This window comes from Bufo gargarizans, chromosome 2 (genome assembly GCF_014858855.1).
Source record: "Bufo gargarizans isolate SCDJY-AF-19 chromosome 2, ASM1485885v1, whole genome shotgun sequence".
Taxonomy (NCBI): Eukaryota; Metazoa; Chordata; class Amphibia; order Anura; family Bufonidae; genus Bufo; species Bufo gargarizans.
In genome coordinates, this window is record NC_058081.1 from 381,436,126 (window position 1) to 381,458,752 (window position 22,627).

General features: G+C 45.3%; 1 protein-coding gene across 5 annotated transcripts in view; it reads right to left on the bottom strand.

Moving 5' to 3' along the window:
* ACSL6 (acyl-CoA synthetase long chain family member 6) overlaps positions 1–22,627 on the bottom strand; it is a 262,251-nt gene that overhangs the window by 122,237 nt on the left and 117,387 nt on the right. For 3 of the 5 annotated variants that reach the window (XM_044280775.1, XM_044280774.1, XM_044280772.1), the window contains exons 10-11: positions 19,605–19,682; positions 17,843–17,977 (exon numbers count right to left, since the gene is read on the bottom strand). In XM_044280775.1, the coding sequence (XP_044136710.1) occupies positions 17,843–17,977; positions 19,605–19,682 (213 nt within the window). Of the gene's footprint in view, positions 1–17,842; positions 17,978–19,604; positions 19,683–19,748; positions 19,868–22,627 lie in introns of all 5 variants that reach the window. The other 2 variants (XM_044280776.1, XM_044280773.1) reach the window with 2 other exon arrangements.

Genomic DNA, 22,627 nt, shown 5'->3' on the forward strand with positions numbered 1-22,627 from the left:
ATATAATAAAAATACTAAATGTATAAATAAAGTATATTAGAAAAAGTTTTAATCGGGCATTAGGGATATCCTATTTAAATTTGATACAAAGGTTTTGTTACTCATTAAAGGCTATGGACACCCTTTTGCATGAAAATTCTTTAAATGCATATGTTACTAAACTGCTGTAGAAAAATATGTGCACGTATTTATTTATTTTTTATTGACCTACCCTTTCTATGCACATATCAACCATCATACCTGGTTTTCAACCACTTGTATACTCGCATTTCTGGCTCTATGAGAGTTCCCTTCAGCTCTCCCCTCCTCCTGCAGTCTCTGGATTTACATAACTCACTTACTGTAAGACAGCCCTGGTCCCTTGCAGGGTTTATGTAGAATGCATTCTCTTGGAGAGCAGGTTCTACACAGACTTGCATGGGACCAGGCAAGTGTGCTTTGATAAATCTTCCCCACAATAACTCAGATTTTGTGTGATGTGTCTTTATTATTGAGTAACCTATTAGTGGCAATAGGACAGAGAAATAGTGACCCTCTGCAGCTCTACTGGCATCACAAATGAGGCTCCTGCTCCATGCCTCTGGTCAGTGCTGCTGGCATTAAACACACAATCTCTGGGTCACCAGCTCTGCAGCTATTAGGGCAGCCAAGTCGCTTCTCCACTAGAGTTGAGCGAACACCTGGATGTTCGGGTTCGAGAAGTTCGGCCGAACTTCCCGGAAATGTTCGGGTTCGGGATCCGAACCCGATCCGAACTTCGTCCCGAACCCGAACCCCATTGAAGTCAATGGGGACCCGAACTTTTCGGCACTAAAACGGCTGTAAAACAGCCCAGGAAAGGGCTAGAGGGCTGCAAAAGGCAGCAACATGTAGGTAAATCCCCTGCAAACAAATGTGGATAGGGAAATTAATAAAAATAAAAATTAAATAAATAAAAATTAACCAAAATCAATTGGAGAGAGGTCCCATAGCAGAGAATCTGGCTTCCCGTCACCCACCACTGGAACAGTCCATTCTCAGATATTTAGGCCCCGGCACCCTGGCAGAGGAGAGAGGTCCCGTAACAGAGGATCTGGCTTCATGTCAGCAGAGAATTAGTCTGCATGTCATAGCAGAGAATGAGGCTTCACGTCAGCCACCACTGCAACAGTCCATTGGCATATATTTAGGCCCAGCACCCAGGCAGAGGAGAGACGTCCCGTAACAGACAATCTGGCTTCATGTCAGCAGAGAATCAGTCTTCATATCATAGCAGAGAATCAGGCTTCACGTCAGCCACCAGTGCAACAGTCCATTGGCATATATTTAGGCCCAGCACACAGGCAGAGGAGAGAGGTCCCGTAACAGAGGATCTGGCTTCATGTCAGCAGAGAATTAGTCTGCATGTCATAGCAGAGAATTAGGCTTCACGTCAGCCACCACTGCAACAGTCCATTGGCATATATTTAGGCCCAGCACCCAGGCAGAGGAGAGAGGTCCCGTAACAGACAATCTGGCTTCATGTCAGCAGAGAATCAGTCTGCATGTCATAGCAGAGAATCAGGCTTCACGTCACCCACCACTGCAACAGTCCATTGTCATAAATTTAGGCCCAGCACCCAGGCAGAGGAGAGAGGTCCCGTAACAGACAATCTGGCTTCATGTCAGCAGAGAATTAGTCTGCATGTCATAGCAGAGAATCAGGCTTCACGTCACCCACCACTGTAAGAGTCCATTTTCATAAATTTAGGCCCAGGCAGAGGAGAGAGGTCCCATAACAGAGGATCTGGCTTCATGTCAGCAGAGAATTAGTCTGCATGTCATAGCAGAGAATGAGGCTTCACGTCAGACACCACTGCAACAGTCCATTGGCATATATTTAGGCCCAGCACCCAGGCAGAGGAGAGAGGTCACATAACAGACAATCTGGCTTCATGTCAGCAGAGAATCAGTCTTCATATCATAGCAGAGAATCAGGCTTCACGTCAGCCACCAGTGCAACAGTCCATTGGCATATATTTAGGCCCAGCACACAGGCAGAGGAGAGAGGTCCCGTAACATAGGATCTGGCTTCATGTCAGCAGAGAATTAGTCTGCATGTCATAGCAGAGAATGAGGCTTCACGTCACCCACCACTGTAAGAGTCCATTTTCATAAGTTTAGGCCCAGCACCCAGGCAGAGGAGAGAGGTCCCGTAACAGAGGATCTGGCTTCATGTCAGCAGAGAATCAGTCTGCATGTCATAGCAGAGAATCAGGCTTCACGTCAGCCACCACTGCAACAGTCCATTGGCATATATTTAAGCCCAGCACCCACGCAGAGGAGAGAGGTCCCATAACAGACAATCTGGCTTCATGTCAGCAGAGAATCAGTCTGCATATCATAGCAGAGAATCAGGCTTCACGTCACCCACCACTGCAACAGTCCATTGTCATAAATTTGGGCCCAGCACCCAGGCAGAGGAGAGAGGTCCCGTAACAGAGGATCTGGCTTCATGTCAGCAGAGAATCAGTCTGTATGTCATAGCAGAGAATCAGGCTTCACGTCACCCAACATTGGAACAGTCCATTGGCATATATTTAGGCCCCGGCACCCAGACAGAGGAGAGGTTCATTCAACTTTGGGTAGCCTCGCAATATAATGGTAAAATGAAAATAAAAATAGGATTGAATGAGGAAGTGCCATGGAGTCCAATAATATATGGTTAAGGGGAGGTAGTTAATGTCTAATCTGGACAAGGGACGGACAGATCCTGTGGGATCCATGCCTGGTTCATTTTTATGAACGTCAGCTTGTCCACATTGGCTGTAGACAGGCGGCTGCGTTTGTCTGTAATGACGCCCCCTGCCGTGCTGAATACACGTTCAGACAAAACGCTGGCCGCCGGGCAGGCCAGCACCTCCAAGGCATAAAAGGCTAGCTCTGGCCACGTGGACAATTTAGAGACCCAGAAGTTGAATGGGGCCGAACCATCAGTCAGTACGTGGAGGGGTGTGCACATGTACTGTTCCACCAGGTTAGTGAAATGTTGCCTCCTGCTAACACGTTGCGTATCAGGTGGTGGTGCAGTTAGCTGTGGCGTGTTGACAAAAGTTTTCCACATCTCTGCCATGCTAACCCTGCCCTCAGAGGAGCTGGCCGTGACACAGCTGCCTTGGCGACCTCTTGCTCCTCCTCTGCCTTGGTCTTGGGCTTCCAATTGTTCCCCTGTGACATTTGGGAATGCTCTCAGTAGCGCGTCTACCAACGTGCGCTTGTACTCGCGCATCTTCCTATCACGCTCCAGTGCAGGAAGTAAGGTGGGCACATTGTCTTTGTAGCATGGATCCAGCAGGGTGGCAACCCAGTAGTCCGCACAGGTTAAAATGTGGGCAACTCTGCTGTCGTTGCGCAGGCACTCCAGCATGTCGTCGCTCATGTGTGCCAGGCTGCCGAGGGGTAAGGACAAGCTGTCCTCTGTGGGAGGCGTATCGTCATCGTCCTGCCTTTCCCCCCCCAGCCACGCACCAGTGATGGACCCGAGCTGCGTTGGGTGCCACCCCGCTGTGACCATGCTTCATCTTCATCCTCCTCCACCTCCTCCTCCTCCTCGTCCTCCAGTAGTGGGCCCTGGCTGGCCACATTTGTACCTGGCCTCTGCTGTTGCCAAAAACCTCCCTCTGAGTCACTTCGAAGAGACTGGCCTGAAAGTGCTAAAAATGACCCCTCTTCCTCCTCCTCCTCCTCCTGGGCCACCTCCTCTTCCATCATCGCCCTAAGTGTTTTCTCAAGGAGACATAGAAGTGGTATTGTAACGCTGATAACGGCGTCATCGCCACTGGCCATATTGGTGGAGTACTCGAAACAGCGCAACAGGGCACACAGGTCTCGCATGGAGGCCCAGTCATTGGTGGTGAAGTGGTGCTGTTCTGTAGTGCGACTGACCCGTGCGTGCTGTAGCTGAAACTCCACTATGGCCTGCTGCTGCTCGCAGTCTGTCCAGCATGTGCAAGGTGGAGTTCCACCTGGTGGGCATGTCGCATATGAGGCGGTGAGCGGGAAGGCCGAAGTTACGCTGTAGCGCAGACAGACGAGCAGCAGCAGGATGTGAACGCCGGAAGCGCGAACAGACGGCCCGCACTTTATGCAGCAGCTCTGACATGTCGGGGTAGTTGTGTATGAACTTCTGCACCACCAAATTCAGCACATGCGCCAAGCAAGGGCTGTGCGTCAAATTGGCTAGTCCCAGAGCTGCAATGAGATTTCGCCCATTATCACACACCACCAGGCCGGGATTGAGGCTTACCGGCAGCAACCACTCGTCGGTCTGTTGTTCTATACCCCGCCACAACTCCTGTGCGGTGTGGGGCCTGACCCCCAAACATATGAGTTTCAGAATGACCTGCTGACGTTTACCCCGGGCTGTGCTGAAGTTGGTGGTGAAGGTGTGTGGCTGACTGGATAAGCAGGTGGAAGAAGAGGAGGAGGAAGCCGAGAAGGAGGAGGTGGCAACAGGAGGCAAAGAATGTTGCCCTGCGATCCTTGGCGGCGGAAGGACGTGCGCCAAACAGCTCTCCGCCTGGGGCCCAGCTGCCACTACATTTACCCAGTGTGCAGTTAGGGAGATATAGCGTCCCTGGCCGTGCTTACTGGTCCACGTATCTGTGGTTAGGTGGACCTTGCTACAGATGGCGTTGCGCAGTGCACACTTGATTTTATCGGATACTTGGTTGTGCAGGGAAGGCACGGCTCTCTTGGAGAAGTAGTGGCGGCTGGGAACAACATACTGTCGGACAGCAAGCGACATGAGCTGTTTGAAGCTGTCTGTGTCCACCAGCCTAAATGACAGCATTTCATAGGCCAGTAGTTTAGAAATGCTGGCATTCAGGGCCAGGGATCGAGGGTGGCTAGGTGGGAATTTACGCTTTCTCTCAAATGTTTGTGAGATGGAGAGCTGAACGCTGCCGTGTGACATGGTTGAGACGCTTGGTGACGGAGGTGGTGGTGGTGTTGGTGGTACATCCCCTGTTTGCTGGGCGGCAGGTGCCAACGTTCCTCCAGAGGCGGAGGAAGAGGCCGAGGCGGCAGCAGCAGAAGAGGCCGAGGCGGCAGCAGCAGAAGAGGTAGCAGGGGGAGCCTGAGTGACTTCCTTGGTTTTAAGGTGTTTACTCCACTGCAGTTCATGCTTTGCATGCAGGTGCCTGGTCATGCAGGTTGTGCTCAGGTTCAGAACGTTAATGCCTCGCTTCAGGCTCTGATGGCACAGCGTGCAAACCACTCGGGTCTTGTCGTCAGCACATTGTTTGAAGAAGTGCCATGCCAGGGAACTCCTTGAAGCTGCCTTTGGGGTGCTCGGTCCCAGATGGCGGCGGTCAGTAGCAGGCGGAGTCTCTTGGCGGCGGGTGTTCTGCTTTTGCCCACTGCTCCCTCTTTTGCTACGCTGTTGGCTCGGTCTCACCACTGCCTCTTCCTCCGAACTGTGAAAGTCAGTGGCACGACCTTCATTCCATGTGGGGTCTAGGACCTCATTGTCCCCTGCATCGTCTTCCACCCAGTCTTGATCCCTGACCTCCTGTTCAGTCTGCACATTGCAGAAAGACGCAGCAGTTGGCACCTGTGTTTCGTCATCATCAGAGACATGCTGAGGTGGTATTCCCATGTCCTCATCATCGGGAAACATAAGTGGTTGTGCGTCAGTGCATTCTATGTCTTTCACCGCTGGGGAAGGGCTATGTGGATGCCCTTGGGAAACCCTGCCAGCGGAGTCTTCAAACAGCATAAGAGACTGCTGCATAACTTGAGGCTGAGAAAGTTTCCCTGGTATGCATGGGGGTGATGTGACAGACTGATGGGGTTGGTTTTCAGGCGCCATCTGTGCGCTTTCTGCAGAAGACTGGGTGGGAGATAATGTGAACGTGCTGGATCCACTGTCGGCCACCCAATTGACTAATGCCTGTACCTGCTCAGGCCTTACCATCCTTAGAACGGCATTGGGCCCCACCATATATCACTGTAAATTCTGGCGGCTACTGGGACCTGAGGTAGTTGGTACACTAGGACGTGTGGATGTGGCAGAACGGCCACGTCCTCTCCCAGCACCAGAGGGTCCACTAACACCACCACGACCATGTCCACGTCCGCGTCCCTTACTAGATGTTTTCCTCGTTGTTATGGTTCACCACAACAACAAAAATATTATTTGGCCCAATGTATTGTATTCAAATTCAGCGGGATATAAATTTGAGGCCTAGTATTTAGGCGCTGGGTGACCGGTATGGATTTACTAACAGAATTGGACTTGGAAATGCACAGTAGCGTGTGTGTGAAGTTATTCTAAATGACCCTATGTGCACCTTGAATATTATATACCCTTTTAGGGATAGATTTCAAATAGCTCTGATATAGCAGAAACCACTAAATTATGAAATTGCTAAATTGGGAATTGTATTTCAACCCAGAACAAAAATTGTGCTTTGACGGACACTAAATAACTTTCCCAGCCACAACAGTACAGCGGTAACGAGAGATTTAGCAGGATATAAATTTGAGGCCTAGTATTTAGGCGCTGGGTGACCGGTATGGATTTAGTGACAGAATTAGACTTGGAAATGCACAGTAGCGTGTGTGTGAAGTTATTCTGAATGACCCTATGTGCACCTTGAATATTATATACCCTTTTAGGGATAGATTTCAAATAGCTCTGATATAGCAGGAACCACTAAATTATGAAATTGCTAAATTGGGAATTGGATTTCAACCCAGAACAAAAAATGTGCTTTGACGGACACTAAATAACTTTCCCAGCCACAACAGTACAGCGGTAACGAGAGATTTAGCGGGATATAAATTTGAGGCCTAGTATTTAGGCGCTGGGTGACCGGTATGGATTTACTAACAGAATTAGACTTGGAAATGCACAGTAGCGTGTGTGTGAAGTTATTCTGAATGACCCTATGTGCACCTTGAATATTATATACCCTTTTAGGGATAGATTTCAAATAGCTCTGATATAGCAGGAACCACTAAATTATGAAATTGCTAAATTGGGAATTGTATTTCAACCCTGAACAAAAAATATTCTTTGACGGACACTAAATAACTTGCCCAGCCACAACAGTACAGCGGTAACGACAGATTTAGCGGGATATAAATTTGAGGCCTAGTATTTAGGCGCTGGGTGACCGGTATGGATTTAGTGACAGAATTAGACTGGGATATGGCCAAAAAATAACCACACTATTGCTGGTTAAATGCACTTGGTGACGGGCGCAGCTTGCCCCTGATGTTGCATATGGCCAAAAAATGAACAGACTATTGCTGGTTAAATGCACTTGGTGTCACAGCTTGACCAACCACACTACTGAGGGTTAAATGCACTTGGTGACGGGCGCAGCTTGCCCCTGATGTAGTATATGGCCAAAAAATGAACAGACTATTGCTGGTTAAATGCACTTGGTGTGATAGCTTGACCAACCACACTACTGAGGGTTAAATGCACTTGGTGACGGGCGCAGCTTGCCTCTGATGTAGTATATGGCCAAAAAATGAACAGACTATTGCTGGTTAAATGCACTTGGTGTCACAGCTTGACCAACCACACTACTGAGGGTTAAATGCACTTGGTGACGGGCGCAGCTTGCCCCTGATGTAGTATATGGCCAAAAAATAAACAGACTATTGCTGGTTAAATGCACTTGGTGTGACAGCTTCACCCTGATGTAGGCTTTAGCCAAAAAACAACCACACCATTGAGGGTTAAATGCACTTGGTGACAGGCGCAGCTTGCCCCTGATGATGTATATGGCCAAAAAATAAACAGACTATTGCTGGTTAAATGCATTTGGTGTGACAGCTTCACCCTGATGTAGGCTTTAGCCAAAAAACAACCACACCATTGAGGGTTAAATGCACTTGGTCGCAGCTTGTGCTGGCGCACCACAAGACACAAAATGGCCGCCGATCACCCCAGAAAAATGTGACTGACAAACGGTCTGTCTAAAAACAGTGAGCAATTGAGTATCAGCAGCTCAATGACCCACAGCTGCAGATCGATCAAAAATCAAGTCCTTTGGAGGAGTTAATCTGCCTAATCTCGCCCTACTGTCGCAGCCGCAACCTCTCCCTACGCTAATCAGAGCAGAGTGACGGGCGGCGCTATGTGACTCCAGCTTAAATAGAGGCTGGGTCACATGGTGCTCTGGCCAATCACAGCCATGCCAATAGTAGGCATGGCTGTGATGGCCTCTTGGGGCAAGTAGTATGACGCTTGTTGATTGGCTGCTTTGCAGCCTTTCAAAAAGCGCCAAGAAAGCGTCACAAAAGCGCCAAGAAAGCGACGAACACCGAACCTGAACTTTTACGAAAATGTCCGGGTTCGGGTCCGTGTCACGGACACCCCAAAATTCGGTACGAACCCGAACTATACAGTTCGAGTTCACTCATCCCTATTCTCCACCCCTCCCCAGGACTTATCTGCACCCATGACCTGTTCACACATAGGCCTACTGCACACGATCGTAGGTTTCCCGTTGCCGTATTGCGGACCGCATATGTGGATCTACAATACACGGGCACCGTTCCGTGTGAATTCCGAATCACAAATGGGGACCCATTGACTTAAATGGGTCCGGAGATGCGGAATGGTGCGGAGTGCTTCCGTGGAGTTTCATCCCGTACTTCCATTCTGCAAAAATATAGAACATGCTGGCTCTTAGAAGATAATAGCGGGGTAGAGGAGTGTAGTAACACAACTCTCTGGTGTTACATTCCCCCTTACAGCTTGTGCTTAGGATAAGAGGATTAGCTCTGGGGTACCCAAATAAATACAAAGTACTGCATGAAGTACATTCAAGATAAACAAAGACAAACATATAACAGCTACCCTAAGGTTCCTGCATGCATGAGTAGGGTGTCTTATTAATGGTTGCCCTCTCGGTATACCCAGTGAACCAACGGTCTGCACTAAGCAAACATTACTGACTGAATTTGAAATGTTTTGAGCTTTGAGCACCAAAGAAAGCATTGGGGTGTCTTTACTCCGTAATCCCACCATTGTGTAATGAAATGCCCGCAAATGGAAGGGTGGTTTTATCCTGTATTCCCTTCCCTGCACCAAAGTCAGAAATTAAGACTTATAGCACGATCACTATGTTGACTATGGGTAGCTAAATGGCTCTAAGGTGGCAAAGGCTCTTAGGCAAAGGCACAGAAGGGGAAGGTATACGCTTCTCCAAACGCTTGTGGCAATATCACAGGAGGAGGGTATAATAATCCCATAATACTCCTGGAAGACAACACAGGATGGGGGTTTAGTAGACCCATTACCAATCCTGGCACATATAAGGAGGGGTATATTACTCCACTAGCCATTCCTGAAGCAGCGCGGTTACCCTTGTAGTTGCTGGACCTGCCTGGGACTTACCACTTGTCCTACCAGGGTACCTAGGATACATGACACCAGAAGTAGGCCATTAGTATTAAGCATCCACAGAGACCGTCTGTATAAAGAGAACAGAACTGTAAAGCAAGGTGACACAAAAGAAAGGTGCTACTGATCTGGCTAAGTGCAAAAGTTAAGTTCAATTTCACAAAACCGTGCATAAATTTACATTGTGGCACCTGGAGAAGAATACACACAATGGGCATAAGTGCTTGAACGTTGCATAACCTGTAAACATGGACATAAAATTAGTGAAAATTATGCAACATTATGCAAATATCAGTGCAATCAATATCATCATTATATGCTCAAACATGAATTGAGTCCTTTTTCTTAAAGTGCTTTAAAGTTGGAATCGTCTGGAAATAAACAAATGTCACGTGTAGCCCACGGGAAACAATAGAGTTAATTGTAATCCATATGTGAGATATAATTGCAAACCAATTATATTTTTAATCCAAGGAACAGTACAAAACAGTAGGTAAAAGCACATCAAATTAGCAGCACGATGAGAACCATAGTCCCATGAGGCTCTCAAATAACCTGAGAAAGGGGATAAAACAATGCGCAAACTTTGGCACAAACTGGGATATAGACAGTTGCTGAAGTGGGGGGAGTCCTAACAAACCATGTCCATCCTGGTGAGGAACAAACAAGGGCAACACACACAGAACAAATGGCCAACAGATCTTCACCCTTCAAGTGCAGTCCATGTTGTGGCTCCCATAAGTTTTTGTATTGTAGAGAAGGAGGCATTTAGAGAAGGAATTACAGGTCCTCGTCACTGCTGGAGCTACTAAAGCTCATAAGTGGGCACTCCTGCCTCAGATTTGCGGCTGCTGTGGTGCGCCACTGCCCGCTAGTGGTGCTTCCTGGAATTGGCTGAGTAGTCAGCCTGGAGAACGCTGCGGTAACCTGCTGAAAGCTGGAATCCCTTGCCAGTGCAGAGGCATGTAAAACCTCTGGCTCAAGAGGTTCTGGTAGGCAGACAAGGGGTGCCTGTGGAAGTTTCCAGGGTAGGACATAGGGTTGTATCCTGGGATTGAAAGTCAACACAGAGTTATTAATCTGACCCACCCGTAGCATTGGAGGTGCAGCCAGGTCAGGGATAAAGGGCCCTGGCTCAGGTTGGGCTTGTTCCCTGAATTTCAGCTGGCCATCTGGGCATGCTTGCAAGCTTAGCAACCTACCGGCAGCACCTGGTTCTTCCTTACAGATTTCATGGGTTATAGCAGGGGACAGTGGCTTGGCCAGAAGGGTTACTCCAGCCGCAAATAAGCCCTGTACAGACCGCAACGGGGTGTATTCCACTTGGTCTCCAACATACAGGTTGTGACGGGCCTACGGCAGGTAGTTCCATTTAACGGAACAACAGTTTACAAATAGTTCCTCCCCGCTGTGATTGTCCTAGAGGAACCCAACACCTCTCTCCACGGAGAAGCACAACACAGTTCCTGTATGTCTGATTAGTTTAGGGTCCCCTGGCCGGGGGTCATCCAGGACCTGCTCGACCCACTTTTCAACCACCGTCTTATATTCCCACTGACTCTGGGCATGGCAGGTAATTTTGCAGAGTTACCAGGTACCACTGGGGACAGTGCAGGGGCAGCTACGGGCCTCAGGGAGCGGGATGGCTATGACCTGTTGTTAAGGCCGGTTCCGGTGCCTCCTGCCGGTGCGAGGGGACTTCTGCGATGGGCGACATGATTGCGGAGGTCTCTGAAGCTGCAGACATTTCCGGTAAAGTTACACAAATCACTGGGCCGGGCGGTGAGGTCGCAGATGTAGTCATCTCTTCTGGGGCCTTGGTAGTGGTGGCAGTTTCTTCCGCGGGAGCAGGTTTGAGTGCGGTGGCCATCTTGGATTTAGGAGTGGCGGCTGTCTCGCTGTCCAAGGAGGAATCCACAGCCTCAGGAATCCTGGCAAGCACTAAGGGGCTGTTCCTTCTCACCAGTTGGGAGACCCGGACCTCCGGTGGGTAATTTTCATATACCGATTCGTCTTCAATAGTTATCTGGTCCCACTTTGGCTTGGGGAGCGCCATCTTACTTTGCTCCTCGGTCATGCTGGATGTAGGAAGTGAGGGTGGAGCCTGTAGTCTTCACTCCCTTGGCTCACATTGCAAATTTCTTGGTGGGCAAGATTTAGGTTTCCCGCTTCTAGAGGGGTGTAGTCAGCATTTATGCGCACCTGAGAGGGTGTTCCTGTGTTTTCCCACTTCTGAGGAACATGAAGAAGCTGCGCCATTACAGAAATATGGCGAATTAACCCTTGGCTTGCTAGCGCACACTGTTTAGCGTTTTCTTGCACCACAATAAAAGTAATAAAGTCAATTATCAGGGTCTTGACACAGTTCTTTGTAGTAGGGTTAGACATACAATTTGATCCTATTCGTGACGGCACTTTAATGCAGTGTCCAGGTATGGGTGGATAATATTCTGTATTTGTTGTGACACCAATTGCAGCATCCAAAGGGTACTATCCCAGGGCCCTTCCAAGGTGTTATAATGCACGTCCCAGATTAGGAATGCCAGAGTGGTGTAATGGCCTATAATGTCTCTATAGTTTTGTGGGAGTTGTGTCACAGTGTCTCCTACTGGGTACGGCCGGGCTCCTGGCTAACTTACAATAAATTTGAGTTTAGTGATAGTAGGAGTAATAGAGGAACTTTGCAGAATAAATGATGTCCAGACCTTTAGATGAAGTTAAAACGTTGCCTTACTTGAAATAACTTGCATCCAAACAGCATACAGCTTTGGTCTCTTGGTCCCAGCAGGTTTTGGCAATGATTGGCACGAATGAGTACTTCTGCTTTAAATATGGAGCTTGCATATCCCCATACAGCAGAAGTTGCAGATAAGTGCAGAAGCTATCATGCAAGCTCCATATTTACAGACTAGCTGAGGAGGAATAGGCTTCTCCTAGGCACTGGACTTATCTCACAGATGGATTCTCAGGGGATGCTTTCTTCCTGGAACTATGGAGTTTGTCTGCAATTTCTGCTCTCTTCATCCAGCAGAGCTGAAGGTGCTCTAGCTGGGTATATGGCCAAGTCTCAGCCAGGACTAGGTCCTTGCTGTCTTTCATATGCAGGGGAACCACACACACACACACACACACACACACACCCTACCCCTAGCAGGGGGTGGGCTACACTACTAACTTCCTTCTCCACCCAAAGTGCAGGATGTGGGTCCAGCCCACCTCGCCACAGAGGGGGAGCTAAGCTGGAATAATCCATTCCAGCTCAGAAACACTAAACTGTCACTTGTACTTGCCAATGGGTTGCTGCCACCTGCTGGTAGCCAGGCAAATTACATGAAGAATTGCATTTAACACAGATTTATATGCACATTTGTGGAAAACATGAGCAAAATAATATCTGATGACAGTACAAAGGCTCTTACAAGATAGTAGCGGGGTAGAGGAGTGTAGTAACATAACTCTGGGGTGTTACACATGAAAGATGCGTACTGTGCCTGCCCATAACAGCTTCTCCTGGTGTCCAAGAAAACAAGAACCATGCTGCACTGTGACTAAGCTAGGTATCTTTCAGCGAGGACCAGCAGCTCCCTAAAGCAGCAGACTCCACAAAGTATTATGACAGCCACTGCACCCCCAGCAACTTGGCCAGTTGGAAATTAAGCTTGCAAACCATGGGGCTGATGAGCATGCCTGGCCACACATTCCATAATCGATAGCTGCTGATGGAGAGGAGGAGTAGCAGTAGTAGTCCAAGCAGGAGAAGCAGTAACTGATGATGATAAGGACATTGTGCTGCTTCAAATTAGACCACTAGAAGATGGACAGGCATATTCTGATTACGGATAGCCATCCTCTTCTGACGTTACCTGCTCTTCCGCACCCTAATCCGACTAGGTTCTGTCCAACACACAATCATCGTCACAGTCCTTACCCGTCCTGCAACTTTTATGAGACTGTGATATGTAATTGAGGGCTCCTTGGTCCCCCTCCCAATCCCCTCTTCTGTATTTGCCCAAAATGCCACGGCTAACACTGCCCTACTGCAACGACCATGATTACTACCAACAAAAACACAGGGTCTTCTACCTCCCCCTGAATCTCATCCCCGTGGCAGTCAGAACGCTGTCTGTTGACAGCAAGTATCTTCCATAGCGCATGGGGGCATGGGGGTGTGTTGCCTCTTCTTGGGGAAAAAGAAGGCGCCCACTAGGAGGGAGAAGTGAAGACAGATATGATGGAAGTAAAAGGCTTCTCTGGAGCCACAAAGAGGAGTAGTAGGAAAGATGCTGTGACCCCTGGCTCCAAGGCATGGTCAGACTCAGAGGTGACATTGATATCATCCTGCTGTTTGAGAGGATATGGGTCTTTCATTTTCCACTCTTCGGTACCAGACATTTTATTATTAGACCTATAAATGAAATGTCACAGGTTTGGTTACAAACAGGAGTCTCCCCCCCCCCCCCCCCTTCTACAAACACACTGCACTGGTATTGACAATCTACAATGGTAATACAATGCATTTAATAAAACTGCTATATTGATGCAGTACAATATTTTCAATAAACTGTATGGCATCTTGACATAATAAAATGCATTCAATTAAATTGCTATATTAATGTAGTTATTGCAGTAATACATTCACTAAATCTGCACTGTATCTTGATGTAATGCAATGTGTTAAATAAAACTGCTATATTAATGAAGTTATTGCAGTTCACTAAAACTGCATAGTATACTGATGCAATACAATGCCTTAACTAAACGCACGGTATATGATGCAATAAAGAAGGATTGGATGAAACTGGTATACTGATGTATTGAAATCCACAATTACAAATGGTAGCCAGAAGCGCAACTAACAGATGTGCAGTTAAACATGCTGTGCTACAAACATACTGGTAAAATGCAATCAACTGCTTAATTATGCATGGTTCTAAAACTGCAGTTTTTTGGGGAATTAAAAGAGGTGCAATTTTATATCCCCTTCTACAAACACACTGATATTGACACACTGAAATGTGCTGAAGTGCTTTTATAAATGTAGCAAAATTGAAACTGGGTTTGCGCAGCATTTGCAGAATAATACAGGTCCTTCTCAAAAAATTTGCATATTGTGATAATGTTCATTATTTTCTGTAATGTACTGATAAACATTAGACTTTCATATATTTTAGATTCATTACACGCCAACTGAAGTAGTTCAAGCCTTTTATTGTTTTAATATTGATGATTTTGGCATACAGCTCATGAAAACCCAAATTTCCCATCGAAAAAAATTTGCATATTTCATCCGACCAATAAAAGAAAAGTGTTTTTAATACAAAAAAAGTCAACCTTCAAATAATTATGTTCAGTTATGCACTCAATACTTGGTCGGGAATCCTTTTGCAGAAATGACTGTTTCAATGCGGCGTGGCATGGAGGCAATCAGCCTGTGGCACTGCTGAGGTGTTATGGAGGCTCAGGATGCTTCGATAGCGGCCTTAATCCAGAGTGTTGGGTCTTGCGTCTCTCAACTTTCTCTTCCCAATATCCCACAGATTCTCTATGGGGTTCAGGTCAGGAGAGTTGGCAGGCCAATTGAGCACAGTAATACCATGGTCAATAAACCATTTACCAGTGGTTTTGGCACTGTGAGCAGGTGCCAGGTCGTGCTGAAAAATGAAATCTTCATCTCCATAAAGCTTTTCAGCAGATGGAAGCATGAACTGCTCCAAAATCTCCTGATAGCTAGCTGCATTGACCCTGCCCTTGATAAAACACAGTGGACTAACACCAGCAGCTGACATGGCACCCCAGACCATCACTGACTGTGGGTACTTGACACTGGACTTCAGGCATTTTGGCATTTCCCTCTCCCCAGTCTTCCTCCAGATTCTGGCACCTTGATTTCCGAATGACATGCAACAGTCCAGTGCTGCTTCTCTGTAGCCCAGGTCAGGCGCTTCTGCCGCTGTTTCTGGTTCAAAAGTGGCTTGACCTGGGGAATGCGGCACCTGTAGCCCATTTTCTGCACACGCCTGTACACGGTGGCTCTGGATGTTTCTACTCCAGACTCAGTCCACTGCTTCCGCAGGTCCCCGAAGGTCTGGAATCGGTCCTTCTCCACAATCTTCCTCAGGGTCCGGTCACCTCTTCTCGTTGTGCAATGTTTTCTGCCACAGTTTTTCCTTCCCACAGACTTCCCACTGAGGTGCCTTGATACAGCACTCTGGGAACAGCCTATTCGTTCAGAAATTTCTTTCTGTGTCTTACCCTCTTGCTTGAGGGTGTCAATGATGGCCTTCTGGACAGCAGTCAGGTCGGCAGTCTTACCCATGATTGCGGTTTTGAGTAATGAACCAGGCTGGGAGTTTTTAAAAGCCTCAGGAATCTTTTGCAGGTGTTTAGAGTTAATTAGTTGATTCAGATGATTAGGTTAATAGCTCGTTTAGAGAACCTTTTCATGATATGCTAATTTTTTTAGATAGGAATTTGGGGTTTTCATAAGCTGTATGCCAAAATCATCAATATTAAAACAATAAAAGGCTTGAACTACTTCAGTTGGTGTGTAATGAATCTAAAATATATGAAAGTCTAATGTTTATCAGTGCATTACAGAAAATAATGAACTTTATCACAATATGCAAATTTTTTGAGAAGGACCTGTATATAGTATAGCGTTGGGGAAAAAACTATAAAACACTTATGAACTTTAGAAACTTGAGGTTTAAAAGAAAAATAACGCTGGCTGTATGTACAGAAAAAAATAAAGTTGGTGCAGGATTCTCGAGAACTACATTTCATACATGAACTTGTTGCTCAGGACTATTTGTCCATCTGATTGTTGCCATTATAGTTAATGGAGCCGGACAGCATTCATTTAGCTTCCAGCAGAAGCCAGATCTCTTAAAATGCTAGTGTGACCCTACAACAAGCTAAGATTGCTGGCTTGTGTCTGTAATTGGTTTTTGCAAGATACATCCAAAACACAGAATAGCATCTCTGGCTTCCGATCAAGCCGAGAGACTGAAGAACCAGCCCAAATCCTGGCCCCTGATTGGCTCACAGACTGTATGTCAGCCTCTGAGCCAATCAGGGCAAGACCCCGCCTTTCCAGGGTCATGTGATTTTCCATTTTCATCCTCCCTGACATTTTCCCTGCCAACTTTCACTGTAAAATGGCACTGCCACTGTCTTGCGCGATTTGTCCAAAAGTGAATTGCCAAAACTTTGGATTCGACTGGCAGCAGAATTGTTGTGAAATCCACAACAAATTCGGTCAGTTAAGATGAGATTTGCTCATCTCTAATTTAGACCTCTGCTGTTTCTGAATTTCAGACCTCCATGTACAACGATTATTCACAGCTACTGTCTTTTTTTTTGTAAATTCTTTATTTTAGGTGAATTTTCAAAAATTAAGAGTACAGTGATACATGATGTCTTAAACACATGAATGATCGATAGAACAAGTACATACATAGCATCATTTAGGTAAACATACAATACATCTGTCAGTTGATTATGCAAAGGAAGCCTTTTTTACATGAAGGTAAAAGACAGGTTTAACGTAAGCAAACAATATCTGGTTATGGTTTACAGAGATGCTGCTGTGACTTGTATAACAATCGAGTGTGGCACATAAGAGGATATCTAGGAGTGCAAACTATACTTGCAAAAGGGTTGCGATTTGACATCCATATGAGTATCATGTATCAATGAGAGATGTAAAGAAGTAAACAAGAACATAAAACTACAGAACAGCAAGAACAAGGGTCAGCATACGTCTGTTGACACCTCTTCCCTAATAAGACATCTCAGGAGTTGTTGAAGATTAGGGAAGGTGTATCTTTTATGATGGTACATGGCAGTACTAATAGAGAGATATGGGCGGTAACATTACTTATGTAGATGAACAAATAGGCAAGTCCGAGTAATGCAAAGGGCGCCTACTCATATATAGAAGAGGATATTGAGGTGAACAAAGTATAAAAGAATGGTCAGTATAATTATGTCACTTACATGTTTTTGGATGTGAGTCTAGGTCTGAGTTTCAGTTCTGTGGAAATCCAAACAGGGTTGCCAAATTGCTAGCTACTGTCTTTATGCACACATACTTACACAGCCCCCATGTACAACTGAAGTCAGAAATAGCAAGAGTTTAACTATATAAATTGCAGGTTTTACTGAATGTTTTCCCCACAAAACCTCCTGTTCTATAACATGCTACCTACAGATTACACTGCATTTTGTAGTGACAGGTTCCCCTTAAGATAGTGGAGATTAGCTTTCTGGAAGAAATTCTGGCATGTTTCAGTTAACAATAATCTCTGGACCATTTGCTCCGAAGGAAAGCCCATTTCTGGCACAGTGTCTTCATGTTTTCATAATCGGCACAGTAAATGAATGAAAACATGAAAAAAAAAGATATTTGAATCAATTTGCAATGGCTGCAAAGGAGTATTTGCTGAATGTACCCACCTTGTCATACATTCTGTTTAGTAATCTTGGAACAACCGGGAAAATAGTGGGTCGTAAAGTCTTCATGTCATCAGACAGCAGACGAATGTCACCTTGGAAGAATCCAATGCGTCCACCATGGCAATATACTACCGACTGTTAATGCGAGAAAAGATTAAGTGAATTCCAAATACAGCATTACAGCTAGGTACACGCGCAAGTCAGTCTGATATAGTGTTATACAAGTTCACACAAATTATTTTTAGCGACTGTTCAGGACTATATCACTACAAAAAGCTACCTCTACAAAAATCTAAAGATTTAGATAACACTTAAAGTGCCATCTCCTACTGTGCACACTGCAAGAATTGGATAAGCTAAATCAGCCTTAGAAGATCATTCAGGAGAGGAGAGTAAGGGAAGGTAGACAAGCTCCCCGATGGATCTCATTGTTCAGCCAGCTGTGATACACAGAAGCTGTAGTAGCCAAACAGACAAACATTTTAATAAAACCAATAGCAAAAATTGCTATTTGTCCAAAAACACATGTATTAAAGTTAATAAAATACCCTCAATTGTGTCTATGACCATTGATATACAGTGTTTATTAATACATGAAACTGCCCATCAGCCTATCCCTGCAATATAAAAACTATAAAGTAAGACTGCCACTATCATACTTTATCTCCATTTCACAATAATAGTAAAGGTCTTTACTGATAAAGGAACAGGTTGCAATTTTCTGTTAATGAGCATCCAATAAAAAGTTAAGTGTCCATGATAGTAAACTCTGAAGATAATGTTCCATGTAAAATGTCTACTAGTCATATGAGTGAAATTATTAATCCACTCAAAGAACTACCACAAATAAAGTTGGGAAGAATTTTCTGTTTTAAATTTATTCTAGATAGCTAAGGTGAGGGTGTTTGTTCTTTAATGTATCTTCAAATGAGTTTTCTTACCAGGTCAATTAAAGATAGCTGCTTTCATAAAATGATATGGTAGATAGTGTTGATCACGAATATTCGAATTGCAAATTTTAATCGCGAATATTGGCACTTCGAGAATTCGCGAATATTTAGAATATCGCAAAATATATTCGTAATTGCGAATATTAGTTTTTTTCAAATACCAGTTCATGCAAATTTTTATGCGAAACTATTTATGCGAATTTTATGCAAATTTTTCGCAATCAAGAAAATAATGCCTGGAGATCACAAATTCGCGAATTCTCGAATATATGGCGAATAGTCGGCCAAATATTCGCGAAATATCACGAATTTGAATATTGGCCCTGCCGCTCATCACTAATGGTAGATATGTTCCTAAGTAGTTTGTATCTAACTAGACAGCTAGTTTAGGCTGTGTACTCATGGCATATAATCAGTATAAGAGGAATTTTATATGACAAACACCAACAAAGTTAGTTTCATATAATGATTGGTTTCATTAGTGATCTCAAATTTTATTATAATTATGACTTATGATGATAAGTCATAATTATAATAAAATTTGAGATTACTAATCAAACCAATCATTATATGAAAACAACTGTTGGTGTTTGTCACATAAAATTCCTTTTATACTGATTATATGCCATGAGTACACAGCCTAAACTAGCTTTCCAGTTAGATACAAACTAATTAGGAACATATCTACCATATAATTTTATGAAAGCAGCTATCTTCAATGGACCTGGTAAGAAAACTCATTTGAGATGTCAGATCATTTCATTGGGTCCTCAGTGGCAGTGTCACTATTTTTACCAACACAAAGACCTTACCTGAACCATTCTCTCAAACATGTGTGCTAAGGGCAAATAGGAAATGTGTACATCCTCAGATGTGGGGGACCAATGACTCTGGAAAGAAAAGAAAAAAACACAGGCAGCCCAACAAGGCCAAGTCAGATCAGGCAAAAGGCTTACCTGTATTACTCTCTCAAACATGTGAGCCAGAGGCAAGAAGGAGATGAGCACATCGTCCTGTTTCGGAAATATCACTTTCTGCAGGTGAAGGGCGTGGGAGACAGAAAAGGAGAGAAACACTGACAGGAAGACAACGAGAAAGTCATAAAACAATAAAGAAGAAAATGGCGCAATAAAGGCAGGGGCTATTAAGAGAAAAGATCAGGTAGAAGAGAGCAGCATACACAGTACAGTGTTAGGCCACAAGATCAACAAAGCTACAATATATTAGCAGGAATAGTGAACATTAGGGTAACATACATAGAAACCACAGCACAAAACACCTTGTTTCGCTGATGCGCTTGTATGCCGCTAAATTTTTTTAAAATAAACTGCTCCTTTATTTCAACTAGTTTATTTTTTTACCATAATGGTGGCCTGCTTTTGTAAGGCAATATGATCTGGAATGTACATGCTGTACATGTTTAATTAAGGAATACAGCTGAAGTGGCATTTATTGTAGTAAAGGATTCATATACGTGTGAACTTCTCCCTACTGCCATATAGTAATAGGGGGTACTACAGGAGTCTATTTATGGGGCCTTTTGAAAAGTAAATTTGGGAGGTTCGACAGCTGATGATATGGGTAACTGATCAACACATACTGGGGTAGATTTACAAATAGTGTCATACTTTGCTCTAAGGCTACTTTCACACTGGCGTTTTGGTTTCCATTTGTGAGATCTATTCAGGGATCTCACAAGCGGTCCAAAACGGATCAGTTTTGCCCTTAATGCATTCTGGATTGATAAGGATCCGCTCAGAATGCATCAGTTTGGCTTGGTTTGACTCCGTTCCGCCTCCATTCCGCTTTGCTGTGTTTTGGTGTCAGTCTGACGAAACTGCGCCAAATGGATCCATCCTGACACACATTGTAAGTGAATGGGGACGGATCCGTTTTCAGTGACACAATCTAGTACAATAGAAAACTGATTCGTTTTTCATTGACTTTCAATGGTGTTCAAGACGGATCCTTTTTGGCTATGTTAAAAATAATACAAACGGATGCATGCGGTTGTATTATCTGAACGGATGCGTTTGTGCAGATCCATGATGGATCCTCACCAAACGCAAGTGTGAAAGTAGCCTAAGAAGCCATGCGCCCTTGTCGGACGAGCATTAAAATGCTTAGGAAAGAGTGTAAAACAGTTACTAAATGTGATGCAAAGCATGCATGTCAGATTTTGATGCATAGTGCGCCAAAACCTGGCACATTTTCAATAGCAAATCTCCCCCACTGTTTTCACATTTCTAGGTAGCTGATAAAAAAGAAACATGAAGAATTTAAAGAGGTTATCCAAGAGTATAAAAAGCTCCCCCATATGCCAGCCCCTAACATTGAATATATACTTACCAGGCTCCCAGATCCACTCCTGGTCCCCGCACTGCTGCTGCAGCTTCTCCCCGTGCGCGGATGAAAACACCCGGTGTCGGTGGGAGCAGCCAATGGCAGACAGGGATGAGCCTCCATAGCCTCCCATTGGCTGCTTCCTCCTGACACCAAATATTTTCATCCATGCACGGGGAGAAGCAGCTGCGGCAGTGCGGGACCAGGAGCGGCACGGGGAGCCAGGTAAGTATTTTCAATGTGAGGGGCCCGGCATATGGGGGAGCTATTTATATTCTCAGGCGGATAACCCCTTAAGACCAATGTTTTAATCACCAGTTATAATCTGTATACCTCTGGAGTCAGATGCACCACAATTATTAAGAAGCACTGTTACACTGGTGGCTTCCTCACTCGCCAACCAGCGCAGTCTCTCACCCATCCTCACCAGTGGCCCATACCCACCATTATTCTGCTGCTTCCCTGCGGTGGGCCCGACTTCTACTCTTTTGTTCGCATACAAGTCGCTTTCTGCTGGCGAATGCACTTTGTTCTGCCCGTATGGTGCTTGTGCGCTTTCTGGCTCTTAAAGGGGTTGGCCCATCTTGTACACCGGGGACATATCCAAATGCTGTAGGGCGCTCTGTGCATGTGCTGCCGCTCTTTATTTATTTCCAGGAGAGTGTCGAAAATAACCGTGTGCTGATTCAGACCCATAGAAGTGAAGCCATGCATGGTGCGCTTCCCATTCATTTCAACGGGACTTCTGAAAATAGATTTTCAGCAGCCCCATAAAAATGAAAGGAAGGCGGGTGCACATGCGCAGTGCACCCTCTGGCACTTTGCGGGCTCTGTTCTAAGTGTAGGAACGGGTCCCAGAGGTGGGACCCACACCTATCAGACTTTGGGGGCACATCCTAGAGGTATGCCCCTAATGTCCTTGATGGCAATACCCCTTTAAAGGGCCAGTGCACACCCTAATTCACTACAGGCACTGGCTGATTACCTTTGGGTACTTAAAGGATAACGGTCATATTTTTTTGCTAGTTCATTAGAGTTAGGCATGTATAACTGTGTTAGTCTGTCAATGATTGCCAAAAGATTTGTAACTACCTTATAATAACAGCTTTCATTAATGTCCACTGTCCCTTTCCACAGCTCCCTTAAAAGACCATTGCTATGGCTCATCTGTCTCCGGCTAGGAAGACAGAAGGGTGGTCCTTCACACTGCATGCCTGCATTAGGCTTCAGAGTGAGGAGGCGTGTCTCTCAGTAATCCAATCTGATTGGCTGGCAGGAAGCTGCTGGCTACAGCAAATTTGTATGTGACCTGAGAGAATTCAGTTTTGGCCTCAGAGGCGCCATCTTGAGAAGATCCTCATAATGTAGGATTCAAAACAGCCGTAACTAGGGGGAAAACTCAAGGAAAACAGTGGTAAGTAAAGAAACTAAAGATTGCTTTATACATAATGCTGCTTCAGCAGTAACATATGCTAAGATACATTTTTGGATG